Below are 15,368 nucleotides of genomic sequence, written 5' to 3'. Positions count from 1 at the left end.
GTCATAGCTATGAAAATATTTTATTTCAAAAACAGTATCATAGCTGTTAAACTATTTCTTATTATTTTAAATCAGTATTTTATTGACGTTTATTCGTGTTTCAATGTGTTTCCTGAGACAGCGTATTGTGACAGTAGACCTGACAGCAACAGTTACCTCCACATTTACCCCCGTTTTCTTTTCTCGTTTTTGCTCAGTGTTTTGTCTCTGTTGTGTTCGCTGCATGAATCCCCTCTTTACCCTGATTACCTCTTCCTCCTGCTGGTTGCTGGTCCTCGCCAACCTTTTCAGCTACCCGGACAACGTGTTCTGTGTTGTACTACACCAGCTTAAACCCCACATACAGAGCACCGTCGTCCAAGGATGGCCTTCGAGCTCCCTCCTGTCCGCTGTGACCCGGCAGTCCACTAGCTCCACTGGGCTCCCTCGTCCCTCTGGCTCTGCCTTGGGCTGTCGTCGTCCATCCTACACCTCGCCACTCCACTCCTATGGCTGCGCCTCGTCACCCTGAGTCTCCGGCTCTCCGTCTCTGCCTTGGAGTCCTCTGCGACCTGCTCCACTGCCGTCGGTCGGCCCTTCCTCCTCCATGGCTCCTCACTCTGTTGGCTCCACCGTGGGCCGTCATCATGACTGTGGCCTGAGTCCTCCTGTGTCCGTCAGATCGGCCCTGGTTCCTACTGTTTCCTCCTTGGCTCCTCCCTCCATCATCTCCCCCGTGGACTCTGTTCATCGTCCTCTTTCTGAGCCTCCTCCCAAGTTCCCACCCATGGCCTCCTCTATTGTTGTTTCCATGGCACGAGGACGTGCCTTCCAGGAAGGGGGGGGGGGCTGATATGTCGGACTATGGACCAGTTTTGTCTTGTGTTGCCACTGTTTAAGTTCCTGTTTCTTCCCTTGTCCTTCGTTGGGTCTAGGGGTGTCTGTTCAAGCCTTTGTTTTGATATTCCCTCCTGTTTACCTATTAAAGGACGATTGACATTTATTTTTGTTTCAATGTGTTTCCTGAGACAGCTTATTGTGACACTGTACTTTAAAATTAAATTATTATTAATTCCAGTGATGAAGGACTTTGAAAGTATGGCAGTAATCAGTGTTGAGTACTAATGTAAGGTTAACCCTGCCTGCTTTAAATGTTTGAAAATGATTTACAGTTTAGAAAAATTTAATCAAATGTAATCAGTTACATTAATATAGTAATTGAAATAGTCACACTACTTATTACATTTTAAATAGAGTAACTTGTAATCTGTAACCTATTACATTTCCAAAGTAACCTCCTAAACACTGAAAACATACCTCTGGAAACTTTTTCGCAAGATGCAAAATACGTCATGTATATTTCATGACATATTCAATGGTTCATTAGGTGGTGCTAAAAGAATATTTAGAAGGTTCTTTTCCCTCGGAACAAATGAGTGTACACAAGGTACGGTTTATGTGACGTTGGTTTTATAGGTGTCAAGTTCTGACTTGAAATGTCTGTTGAGTGGCATTATAACTCTAATGCTCCAAATGCATTTTACATTTTAAAATAACGTACCATCTGCACTACACCTAAACCTACCCGATATTATGAACAAAAGCAAATGTGACAAAACGCAATCACAAGCATGTCATTTTAGCTTGTTTTTCAATCTTTCATCTTTCATCTTTCAGCTCTTTCATCGTGAGTCATGTTTTTGACAGGATTCGTACCCAAGGAAACTGTACGTATTTTGTATGTAAAAGTTCCCAGAGGTACTTTTTCTTTATGAGAACAGGTAGTGCTTTGAGCCTTTGAAGATATCTATAGAAGGTTTGGTAGAGGTACATGCAGTACAGTCACATTTCAATAGTCAAGAATTTGACATACATATAGTACTGCACCATAAAGTGAAATACTTTAAAATGGAAACCTATTCATATAGTGTGAATACACTCTTTCCTTGAGTATTTCTTCAATAGCACAAGCGAGTAGATTTGACCGCTTTAAAAATAAATAAATAAAGAGATTGTATTAAGCAGCTGGTTATACTGTACTTCACTGAAATTCATGCTCAGTCTGGAACAAATTCCAGAGTTTTGTGGTTGGGTCAGTCTTCCATAACCTACCACAAACTTTTACTGTAAGTTCAGCCTACCCTCACAGCAACTGTTTCAGCTAATGTCAAATAACGGTAAGTCTGACTGTATTAACCTTGTTGATCTCTCTCAACCAGCAGGATGCCGTAATGCTACCATCCAGCGTAGGATGAAGCTGCGGTTTCGTGTCAGGCCAAGACAGAAGTCAAGACAAAACCTCAAAAGCCAAGATGTAAGCAGTGACCTAGAACAAGAAAGTTTGAGGTCAAAATCCGACCAAAATCAAAAGGTCTGAAGCAGGAGATCAGAGTAGGAGTCACGGTTCAAAACTTCTCATTGATCAACATACAGTGTAGATTAATTTCTGTGGCTTTTGAAGAGCAAACATTTCAAATGTCTGGCGTGAGAGAGTACTTCTTTTGAGTTAAATTTGAACTGTAAGTTAATCTAGTCAAACAAATTGAAAGGTTCGGGATGTCTAAAAACAACACAAGTGAATGTCATTTGCTTACAGTGGTTCAGTTATAGAATAATTATACTAGAACTTGGATGCATGTCCACTGATTGCTTAATCATATGGTTTATAGATAAAAGAGCAATACAAACGTGGATCCTGCTGAAAATTGAATGTTCTAAACTGAATAAAAGCAACTATAAAAACATGTAGAGCTGCTTATATTTCATCTTTTTGTTTTTAAACTCTACTGTCTGTCCCAGTTAAGGAGTCAGTGTATGTTTGCGGTTGTTTCTTATTTCTTTATTAATTTATTTGAATATTGCAGATCCGATTTTAAATCAGGAAAGTGTGAAAGGAAATAAAAAAGTCAAAGTAGAAAATGATACACTATAAATTTGCATAATTACAATTTACAAATGTTGAATGGACAAAGTTTGGGTGGATGTATTATCCATCTACAAAACCAGACAGAATGTTCTGGCAGTGGTTTCTCAAACCCCTATTGTGTACTTTGTGGAAAACGTAATGAATACTGACGGCACAAGGTAGTTTTATCTATCTGACACATGGAAATCTTTCCATGTTCCCACTCTCATTACTTTTACAAGCAGAAATGTTTTAAGCTTGATAAATGTATTAGACTGTGCTTGTTTTTAAGTATTAAACTTAAAGGAATAGTTGTCAAAAATGAATATTTAACAGATGAGTTTGAAATCTGAAATACCCTTATATCACTTTCTCACCAGCGGATCATCTGAAGTGAATGGGTGCCGTCAGAATAGAATTCTAAAAAGCTGATAAAAACACCAGTCATTTACAAGTAATCCACAAGACTGCAGTCCATTAATTAAAGTCTTGTGAAGTTAAAAGCTGTGTTTGTAAGTAACAACTCCTTTATTAAGAGTTTTAAGTTTAAACCATTGCTTTTGGCCAAAGTATGAATCCATAATAACGCTTCCTCCAATAAATATTTGTTTAGAACTGTATTTTATTACAAACACAAATCTTTTTGTTTCATAAGACATTATAATGGACTGAAGTCATGTGGATTACTTGTGGGTTATTGTAGAGGATCCATTGATGAGCATGTAATGCTAAATTTCTCCAAATCTGTTAAGATGAAGAAAAACTAAATTTTGGGGGTGAGGGGTGAACAATTCTGTTCAGTTCAGTCAGAATTCGGCATTTTGCCCACTAAGCATCTTTTCTTAAAGTAAAACGAGCATTTGAACCCTGAACCTGTCCCATATGTGATTGAATAGCTTCTCATTTTTACAGCATTTAAAAAGAAGATATATGGAGCAGTTTCTTTGTCTCAGTTCTTTTATTGCTTCCCTCTGCATTCTCTAAAAGAATCTGCATGGCCCCAATTTATTGTGGGATAACACATAATGATGGTTAATGTGTTCTGAATTTTAGTGACAATTACCGCTGTTATGCTGTCAATTATGCATCTAAACACATACTGTGGACTGACTGCTGGATTATACAGCTGCCACCTGCCTGATGACTTTTAAAGAGTAATTATTTTCAGACGTCTGTGGTGCAGCAATCCTATAAGTGGACTCTTTCAAGAATGTTTCTGGAAGGAATTCTGACTTGGCCATGAAGTCTCATCTGTAGTTCCCATTCATGTGGATGGTATCTTTTCTGGCTATCATTACTTCTTGTGGAATTTTAAATGGGCTACATCAGGCCAAATTTTGGTTCGCCTCTTTAAAAGAACATTTTTTCGGAGCGAAGTTCTGCCTGGTTTGACTGCAGTACCCAGGAGTACCATCACACCTATTTAAATTTAGTGCTTATTCTAAGCGTGAAGAACATTTGAACAATCTAAAGAAACGTTTTCCACTTTAAAGAACCTTTTGTGCAATGGAAGTCAAATGTTCTTCATGGAAACATTCCAAAAAATCATTTAAGTGCCATTTCATCAGATCTGCAGTGGAAATTACATGCTTAAATATTTAAAATATATATATATATATATATATATATATAAAACATTTCCAAGTCGTATAAAATAAAGCCATGTATAAAGTAAACAAAGACAGAAAGCTATAGTGCTGTGAAGATAGTCCTTATCCAGTCAAATATCTCTCATTCTGGATGCAGGATGAAAATCCAAGTTTTTGTGAGTATCTCCTTTGGTAAACCGTTGTCCCATCACCATCCTCCCGGTGTTGTATGATCCCTCATAGTAGATACACCTTTGCTCTGAGTTTTCGGGGGAACGGTGTCAAACTTTTGAAGCTCTCATCAAAATAATGGGCGGATCTTTCCAAGACTGGTGATTTTCCCGTGTTCATTTCTTTTCCCTCACGGGTCAGGTTTAGTCCGCACGTCCAGCCCTCCTAAAGACTTGAGCTCTTCAGGGAACAAACCGGGTTTCTTTTTTTTTTCATGAGAGCCCGTTTACCTTCAGTCTGAGCGTCTGCTGGGCGGAGGGACTGAGGAGTTTGTTCACGACGAAAACCAATTGATTTTTTTTCGCTCATGGCAGTAAAGAAATAAATAAAAATAATCTGGATTGTGGAAAAGGAACGAATTTGAAATTAAGACACAGTTGAGGGCGCCGGTCATGGATAAGGATAAGCAAAGGTGGTCCACGAGATGGAGAACGAAAAACTGGCTCAGGAACTCCGCTTTAAGTGCAATCTTCACTCTGACTTTTGTCCTACAGGCAACACATGTGAGAGCAGGTAAGGAAAAGGTTGAGGAGCATCGTCAACAACCTTCCAGTGATGCCAGGCTTCTGTATATAGAACTTAAAATGTGTAGTGAATTTCAAATATCAAAATATAATATATCAGCATGTAAATTGAAAGTTTTAGTGTCTGTGTATCAAAACCTAGTGAGCTGCCTACATAGACAGCATTTATGGCCATCAGAGGCTCCAAATTAAAAGGTATTTCTAACTATTTTAAATAATATTTTGAGTCATGCTCAAACGCTGCTTGATGAGAAAATCGTTGACTAAGCGAAATCAGTGGCGTACTTTCTGACTGTTAATAATGTCATTGATTTAATATCTTCGACATATCATTGAAAAGTCTTTATATATGATTATATTATTAATAGACTTATTTACGACTAATACAAGATTCTGCGTTTGAAATTTCGATTGGAAGTCTACCAAGACAAATACTTATTAAGTATTCCAAAGTGTGCTGTTACAGGTAACTTCATCAGAGTTGTATTAAATATTGTTATATCAAATATATAGAAAATATAATATTTTGTAGAAAATATTTTAAATACCAGTCACAATATCACTTGTGACCATTATCTCCAAAGGTTTACATAGCAGGCTGTTTTCGAAAATAGAGTGATTCAATCAATAGCAGAAAGGTTGGTATCTATTATATTGGACCTGTTGATGAGACAGCATTCTTGGTAACTGCACTACCCTGCGCACACCAGTGAGGCACTCAAGTGCCCAGAATTAGTTTAGGAAATTTTATTGCTCAGACAGAGAGAGATACCGTTTCTCCACACTATCCCAGTCCACACTAAAGACCCGTCTACTGACAGAAAGCTAGGAGTGTATTCTGACTTGGACACATTGTCTACTTTTTAAAGTGGACACTTAAGTGTTTTAAAGTGGTCCTGTCCATCATTTTTATTTAGTCCTTCTGTATTGGCTACTCTACGTAATAGGCAAAATTAGGGCAAATTATCCTTCTGACTCACCTGTATATGAGAATCACAAACAGCAAACTGTTTTTGTATACTGTATACTAATTCTACTAAGCTTTCAACAAGACTGGTGTCTCCTGCTGTAAGTAAATTGAAAATATAATGCATACTCTGTAAAATGATATATATCAAGAATATATTCCCTGCTGTTCTGATGGCCATTTCAGATATGTAACATACCTCTTTCAAAATGGCTGCCTGATAATCTCTTCACCACATTGCACTTCTGCAGGCCAATTGGGAGGTGGGGATATTTTGAAAGTGAGCTTCCACATTTTTGGTTTAAGACTAATCTTGACCACAACTAAATTCCATGCATGAAAGCTACCTTTTGGCTTTTGTTTTCTGGAAAGATCTGAAATCCATAAAGAATATATCTTACAGCAGTTCACAAAGTTCACATGAGATACTGGCCACACCTGCTTGGATATCCAGTGATTCAACCAATGAGGATGCAGGGCCTTTTTTGCAGCTGAAGTTTGTCATAGTATTGGGTTTTTATTGCTTGTTGGATCAGTTTGAATGTTGTGATTTTTCTTGTCTGACCAATTGATATTGCGTCTCTTGTGTATTTGCCGGCGTTGACATTTCTGCCAGATTTCTTCAAGGTTTGTAGTCTGTTAAAGTCCGAATTACGCAAATGATAAATTATTTTCTGCTAAACACATTTGTCATATTTTATCATAAAAAATCTACCATGTCATTATCTATGACAGTGGCTCACCCCAGAAAGAATATCTGAAAAATACAAAGAAAAATATATCCAGCGCTTTTAATTGTGGATTTGCTGCTTTAATGGATTTAATGGACATTTTTTTAAGAGCTTCTGTGAGAGGGGGGGTCCTGTTCCTGCCAATGCTCCACATCTGGAATATATGAGGCCTTTAGGTATGCAGTAATGCTAAGAGGCATTCTGAAGAGCACAAAGAGACCTTTAGTTTAGAGTTTAGAAAAGAAAAAACAGTAGCACTGCATTTTGGAAGAGACTCGTAAGACTTACAGATTATTACCCTCTCCTTTAAGAGCTTGGATGTCTTTTATTCAGACTTTTTTTTTTTTTTGTCATCTCATTTAGAGTGATAATGCAGAGGGTTACTCTTTGTTTTGTCAGTGGGGGTTACGCTGAATGGAAACTCTCAACAGACTGATTTGACAAAGCTACATTAAGATCTCACCGCATCATTAAATTCACAAACGTGCACAAGGATGTAGACACACTGAGCTTTATTGTGTGCAGCTGTTTTAATGTTATCAAGAAAATTAAGCTGTTCCTGGGAAATATTGCAGATTTTTGGTAATAAAACATTAAAAGATCATTGTTTTTAAACATACACTATTGTTCAAAAGTTTGGGGTCAGAAAAGGTTTTTCCATGTTTATTTATTTATTTATTTATTTTATGGAAGCCCGTTTCTGCCACTGAATAAAAAAAAAAAAAGGTAATTGCAACTTTTTATCTCACAATTCCCACAATTACGAGATTACATTTCACAATTCTGACTTTTTTTTTTAAGAAGCACAATTGCGAGTTATAAAGTCAGAATTGCGAGATACAAAGTCGCAATTACGAGAAATAAAGTCAAAATTGCAAGATTTAAACTCGCAATTCTGACTTTTTTTCTTGCAATTGCGACTGTATCTTGCAATTCTGACTTTTTTTCTCAGAATTGTAAGATAAACTTTATATAGTCCAGTTCTGAGACTGAAATGTTAACATAATTGTGTTTATATCATTGTGATTTATCGTTTATCATTGCGAGTTATATCTCAGAGTTTTTGACTTTATACCTCGCAATTGCGGGTTTGTATCTCACAATTCTGAGAAAAAAGTTAGAACTGTGAGTTTGTATCACACAAATCTGAGAAAAAAAAAACTGAATTATGAGATAGTTCCATAGTTTATTTTTAAATCTTGCTAACCAAGATTGCATTTATTTGATCAAAAAGACCGTATTGTTGTGATTTTTAAAAAAATATTATATTTTCATTTCATTCATTCATTTCATTCTGTACTGTTCTGTACTGTTTTTAAATACCAAGTAGCAGCCACTACTCCAGTCTTCAGTGTCACATGACTCTTTAGAAATCATTCTAATATGCAAAAAAAACCAAAAAAAAAACCTATTATTATCAGTCTTGAAAACGGTTGTGCTGCTTAATATTTTTGTGAAAACTGTGTTACATTTTAATTCAATAGAAAGAACAACATTTATTTGAAATATAAATACTTTGTAACTTCATAAATGTCTTTTATTTTCATCTTTTTACTAGATTTAATGTATTCTTGCTGAATAAAAGTATTAATTTATTTGAAATATAAAACCTTACTGACCCCAAACCTTTGAACAGTATAATTTGCTCTTAAACATAGTCCATTTATCTCATTCCCAGAGTAGAATAGCAATACATTTGTGCTTTCAGTGCATTAAGACTTGGTTGGTGGTATACTGAGCCAAAGTTATCTGTAGGCTGTACCGTGCCGACACCATAATGTGTTCAGCATGTGGACTAACCCTAAAAAAGCACCACCCTTCAGCTCCTGGCCACATATGTGGAACAGGAACTACCGGATCAGCACTTCCAGCACTTCCTTACCATATGCTACAGAAAATAATGAATAAAAGAATAGTTACTTTTATGTATGTATTTATTTATTTACATAAATGTAGCAAAAGAAGAACTCTCTAAAGTTTTGTTCTACTCTTGACCTTAAAATTTTATTAAATGTAACTGGGATGACCAGGCGCCTGAGTGACTTTTCCTCAGCGCCTATTTTAAACAAAAGCAGGTCATCGTCCTTCATATTTTATAAAGGTTTTGCTGGTTTTTATTGTGCCTTATGTGCAGTGTTATAGGGCTGATCTATCAAAAGACTTGAGTATAAATCTCCTAAAGTGCTTTCCCAGCCTTAGTTGAGTGGGACAGGGTGGAAAATGAGCCTTTTTGTGATGTCAAAGCATATGAAAATAAAACCCTGGTTTGGATCCAACACCGAGTCCTGAGAGAGAGAGTAATGAGTCCTAGAAACTAGTCATTCTGTTTATACGGTTTATTGTTTTTAGGCCTTTGAAAGAGATACTTCCTGTCTGCTGCCTGACCAGCAGACAAATATGTCCATTTGACCTGACTCAGAAGTTTTTGTAGTCTCTGGTAGCGGGGGAGTCAGAATAGGAGTATTTATGTGCAAGGCCCTGTTCCTATTCCCTTAAACCTCCTGAGAATCAGAGACTTCACGCAACTCGCCATCCTCGACCACAACGGTCGCAGTGGTGATGACAAACAGATGCGTCTTAAGGACACAAAGTTGTGTACGGGTAGTGATGGATGCTGATACTCTTATCTCCCTGACCTTGCGTACATCCTCATTCATCAGTCTCAAGTGAGGCCGGAACTTTTCCTTTTCACGGCATCAAAGACGAAGCCTAAAAGACAGAGCAGAGCAATAAATCAGTGTGACATTATAGAGTACACTTTACAGTACCAGCCTCTAAATTGCCATATTAATCATATCATAAATCTCTCAGCCTGTTTAAGCATTAGCATAGATTTGTTAAGGATCATTAGAAATGAGCCATTTGTGGGGTGCAGGCTGAGCAAAACCAGAACGCTTCATATATGACCTTGGTAGCAGCAACATGATGAAGTGTAGTACTAAACATATTGGTCAAGCTGAGATGCTTGTAAAGCCTGGTTCGTGCTGAGCTGCCATAACCGTAGAAGTGTAGTGACCAGCACCAGTGACTTTAACTTCTGGAATGTTTGGCTTTGTAGATGGATCTGCATGTAGGGGGGTCAATTATCCCTACAGGATATTTCTTCACATCTTTACTGCTGTGCTGCTCGGGTTCCTTGTAAAAGTACAATTGTTTCATTGGATGGTCACAGCACACATGCGATGACGGGGAATTAGGTACAGTAAAACTGCCAGTCAGAGTTAGCGTTGTTACGAAATGACATGTGGCTCCAACAATAGGGGGGGGTTTATGGGAATTTGTTTGTTCATGTCCATATTAACAAACGGTAAGATGTGGTCCATAAATATCCTCACTTGCTGGACAACAATTGACTGTTGAAATACTCACTCCACACCATTCGAGGACAAACAAGCCCTGTTGCATAAGGGAATGTGGTATAATTGAGGGTAACAATACATATTGAAACTGACTTCTTGTTTTTAAACTTGGATAGTGTTGTAAAATTACATAATAACCCAACTGTACTTGGAAGCATTTGTGAAACGTAAACGGCTGAACATTTATTTCCGTTTCACAAGTTTTTTCCCACTGCAGTAGTTTCACACCAGAATCACCGTTCTCATCTGTATGACAGATGAAAGGTATCTTTGGATAGTGCTGCTTAATTTTTGTATTCACTGACAGACATAGAAGCGATATTCTTGCTGTAGACTTTTTCTAATTTCTAATTTAGCCACTTGCTAAAATAATTATTGCCTTTAGTTAAATAGTTAGGTAAGCAACTAGAAATAATTGAACAAACCCTGATAGCGCACGTACATCACGGAGACATCTATTTGACGTCTGCATTTACATTTGCAAGACATTTTTTATGTAGTTTGCTCATCTGCAATGAGCTATTGGATGTTTCCTATCAGATGTCACATAGATGTGTATTAGATGTCTTTAAGATGTTTATGATTTAAAATGTATGTAAAACTGACATCTTTCAGATGTTTGTACACAGCAGATGCTTTCCAGACCAAGAGATCTTTAACAACAGACATCTTGCAGACATACGTGTACTATCTGGGAATACTGTTTTGATTTGATGAGGCAAAGCTATTGATGCTTATATTGTTTGCTCACGTTCTGTCTCACAGCTGAACCCGTGGATGTGCTCAAGGTCTTAGACTTTAAAAGTTCACCAGAAGGAGTGAAGAAAACACAAGGCTTCTGCACCATCCGGAGAGGATCCAAACCAGATGTGGCCTACCGAGTGGACAAGCGGGCTCAACTCAGCACCCCAACCAAGCAGCTCTTCCCAGGTATGTGAATTGAGCTAATCTATGTGGTCTCATCCCTTCTTACTTATAAATACAACAATTGTTCTGCTTGGGCAAGGCTGTAAATCACTTCTAAATGTAGTGTAATTGGTTTGCTCTTGGAAAGTGACATTTTAGATTTCTTCTTTCTTCTCTTTGAAATGCATCCAACAGGAAGTGCATAATGTAGCTTGACCGTCTCAGTTAAATGCATTTGGACTGTTTACAGTGCTAGAAGTCTGATGCCCAGAGCTTGATGAAGGAATTAAAGCCATGTTTATTGTTTCAAGAAAGAGCCCATTTAGAAAGAAAGAAATCTTTTGGCTACTGTTTTGACCTACATAGGCTCATTGGAAAAATGTGTCTCTACCCACATTTTGCAAAAATGCACCTATACATATGATTCATTGCAGATGAAACACAAGTGACAGTAAAACGCCAACTTTTAGTTATTTTTTGCACAGTTCCTTGCCTAAATACTGTTAGGACTATAGAATATTTTTCCACCATAGTGCATGGTTTCTGAAATAATGCATTTTGACATTTGCATTACATAACAAGCTCCATATGTATGACTTTTCTGAGGTAGTAAACTTGCTTGGTAGCTCACCTGGTACAGTTTTGTGAAACACTAAAAGAGCTCAAAGCTCTGTTGAAAAAAACAGCATATGCTAGTTAGGTATGTTTTGATGCTGGGATGCTGGTTTTAGCTGGTTTATGCTGGTCTTTAGCTGGTTTATGCTGGTCCTTTGCTGGTTTATGCTGGTCCTTGAACAGCAACATGACCAGCTAAGGACCAGCATAAACCAACAAAGGACCAGCATACTCCAGCAATGGACCAGCATAAACCAACTAAAGACCAGCATTAACCAGCATAAACCAGCATCCCAGCATCAAAACATACCTAACCAGCATATGCTGTTTTTTTTCAACAGGAAGAGTTTTAATCTTTTAATTCCGCCCACTGGATATTTCATTTCTGACCTGCCACAAAACTGACAGCAACCAACACCATAAAATGAAGCCAGATTCACGTTCATCTGTTACTAATAGAACTGAGCGCACATTTAGCGCCACTTACCGGACATTTCACTTTGGAAGTGTGCAAGAAACATAATGTCACTTCACAGAAATGTCACCGCAGGGACGTTTTCCCAATAAGCCGGAGTGGTTTCTTGCTAATTCTTCCATGACTAGCAAAACAAAGAAGAGGAAAGATCCAAACTGCTCCCAACTGTAGCTTTAGTACTGTAACAGGCTAGTATGTTGTCTGCAGCTTCATAGATGATGAGCTATTATATACAATTAAACTGAAGGCTATTTGATATAGTAATACTAATGAATCAATCTGTCATGTTTCCTGCAAGTCTATGGTTAGCACAGTTTTAAGTATAGTTTTTACGAATGGGATGTTGCAATCTCTAATTATTTGCTCAGTCTATAACAACAACTTCATTTACATTTACTAGTTTAGTCTCATTAACTTGCACCTTCTGTTCTGTGTGTGTTGGGTATCTTCCAAATTGGCCAGACTGCAAAGGGTAACTGAGGCACAAAATAGCAGGAGATTAAATTAACAATTCGTTTTCTGTGATTTTTGGCTAAAATAAAAAGGCCTCCAAACCTTATGATTTTAGGACTGGAAATTTCAGCTTAATAGTATGTTGGTGTAAAAAAAACAAAAAAACCTCCCTCAAGGTTGGCAAAGTGAACAGCACTTCAGAGATAGATACTGTAGTTTGAGTTTCCACTCCAGTGCTCATACAACCCGTTTAACTGTAAATCTGTTATGTCGTCTGACACCTTGTAAAGTTAATGTGCCACCCGAAAAGACAAACCGTTTCATACTTCATTAAACCATCCCCTACAAACGATGTGGGGAATGGGTTGTTGTAAAAGAGCCGCTGCATATTACAAGGCCCGTTTAGATCACAGTACACTGTCTAATCTACTGTAGTCTTAGCTCATCAGTGCTGGGGAAAGGAAGACAAGAGTGTGAATCATCAATAACAGCTGATGTTTAACCCACAATGCCTTTCCTGTGTCTTCAGGAGGAGTATTCCCTCAGGATTTCTCCATCCTTATGACTATCAAGCCAAAGGCAGGAGTACAGTCCTTCCTTTTGTCGGTATACAACGAGCAGGGCATCCAGCAGCTGGGTGTGGAGGTGGGCCGTGCGCCGGTCTTCCTGTATGAGGATCAGCATGGGAAGCCCGCTCCTGAGGATTACCCCCTTTTCCGTGCCATCAACCTTGCAGATGGAAAGCAAGTTGACTCTTTTTATATTTTTGATTTGTGTGAAGGTTTTTGGCCTAAACAATTTTAATACAGTATAATACATCAACTTCAGAAGTAATCCTATTTTAATGGGCCCTAACATCTTTTTTTTGTATTTCAAACAAGCTGTAATACAGTTTTCATCAACTGGCCATTGAGTGTGTTTGGACTGGTTTTGCAATTTGCTTATGAATCTTTCCTAGTGGTCTTTTTAGTCCAATTTGTTTATTATCGGTACTATTTTCCAGCTGCATATTCATTTATTTATCTATATCGATATAATTAAAGTAAGAAAACTGTGAATATTCAGCCATATGTAACTAATTTAGCAAAGCAAACATTACTTTAAAAGATACGGGAATGGCAGTAAGCTTCTGTGGTTTTGATTAGCCACATTGAGGTTTACATGTGATAAAACAATGGTGTATTCTCACAATTCATGTAATGAAAAACTTTTTTTTTTCAATTTGAGAAAACATGGTGTTAAACAAAAACCAGCTTGTGAAATTTTTATTAATTGCATCAATATGAGAGGCAGTGCTCAGTAAAACGCCTTTCAAAATGCACACGGACTGAGAAAGAATGCTGTTTGTCTTTTCCTTTGAAATTATTTTATTAAGGAACATTGTGTACTAAGATAAACCTCCCTCAACGGCAGGCATTTTTTTATTGTGTATAAAGAGCCAAACATGCGTTTTAGTTATAAAAGAGAATGTAGTATGTAGAATCAAATTGATTAATCACGATTAATCGCATTTAAAATAAAAGTTTGTGTTTATATGTGTGTGTACTATGTATATGTACTGTGTATATATACATATAAATATACACAGTACACACACATATATATATATATATATATATATATATATATATATATATATATATATATATATATATTATGTAAACAAACTTTTATTTTGGATGCGATTAATCGCGATTAATCGATTTGACAGGACTAGAAAGTAGATATACAGTATATTACAAATTGAACAATCACAACTTTCATGGTTCTTTGTTGTCTTTCCCACATGATTTCCTCCCAACCAATAGGTGGCACCGTGTGGCTATTAGCATCGAAAAGAAGACTGTCACGATGATTGTGGACTGCAAGAAGAAGATCACAAAACCACTCAGCAGAAATGACCACGCAATCATTAACACCGATGGCATCACCGTCTTCGGGACCAGAATCCTGGACGAGGAAGTTTTTGAGGCAAGCAAAACTGTTTTACAAAAACCCTGCTGAATACAATCCATTCCAGTTATGATTTCTGAAACAATGTTGGTAGGCCAAGGATACACTCTTGGTACAAAAAAATGGCACAAGAGCTGTCACTTCTGCGATACCCTTTTAGAATGTACATTATTTACCCTTAAAGGGTGCATGTTAATACAATTGTATATATAAGTATTTTTGAAAGTACCACCCCAGTGACAGTTTTTTTTTTTCTGGGAGATTTGTTTAGGCACTAGTGCTTACTTAAATTTGGCCACAAACTATACTCACACAGTTGTAGAGTGTGTCAAGTCTGTATGAATGCTGTTATGCTGGAAATTGGCAAATGATTTGATTTACTGCTCAGTCAGATAATGTTTGTCAAGAGTCTTTCATTTCACTTACAAATGATAGGGCATGTCAGAGGGTTTTACTTGGCCATAAATCACTAAAAGATGCTGAATACTTGTCAAAGTTTTTGAACAAAAGAGCATTGCAGCCAATATATTTACTATAAAACTACTCCAGATATTTGGAACATTTTATCAAATATGGAAAGTTGTTGGGGCCAGTGGGAATGGCTTATAGACGTGGTGACCTTCTGACTTTTTGGGAGAAATAGGCTACTTGTGTTTGTTTGCAATAGAATAAACATGTTGT

The 15,368-nt window shown here is 37.3% G+C and overlaps 1 protein-coding gene across 1 annotated transcript in view; it reads left to right on the top strand.

Annotated features, from left to right (window-relative positions):
• Positions 1–4,836: 4,836 nt before the first annotated feature.
• Positions 4,837–15,368, top strand: part of LOC141344548 (uncharacterized) — a 73,798-nt gene continuing 63,266 nt past the window's right edge. The window contains exons 1-4 of the mRNA XM_073849427.1: positions 4,837–5,217; positions 11,051–11,215; positions 13,264–13,477; positions 14,543–14,705. Coding sequence (XP_073705528.1) covers positions 5,097–5,217; positions 11,051–11,215; positions 13,264–13,477; positions 14,543–14,705 — 663 coding nt within the window. The 5' untranslated portion in view covers positions 4,837–5,096. The remainder of the gene's footprint in view (positions 5,218–11,050; positions 11,216–13,263; positions 13,478–14,542; positions 14,706–15,368) is intronic.

Source organism: Garra rufa, chromosome 10, assembly GCF_049309525.1.
Source record: "Garra rufa chromosome 10, GarRuf1.0, whole genome shotgun sequence".
Taxonomy (NCBI): Eukaryota; Metazoa; Chordata; class Actinopteri; order Cypriniformes; family Cyprinidae; genus Garra; species Garra rufa.
This window is presented reverse-complemented; position numbering and strand designations above follow the sequence as displayed.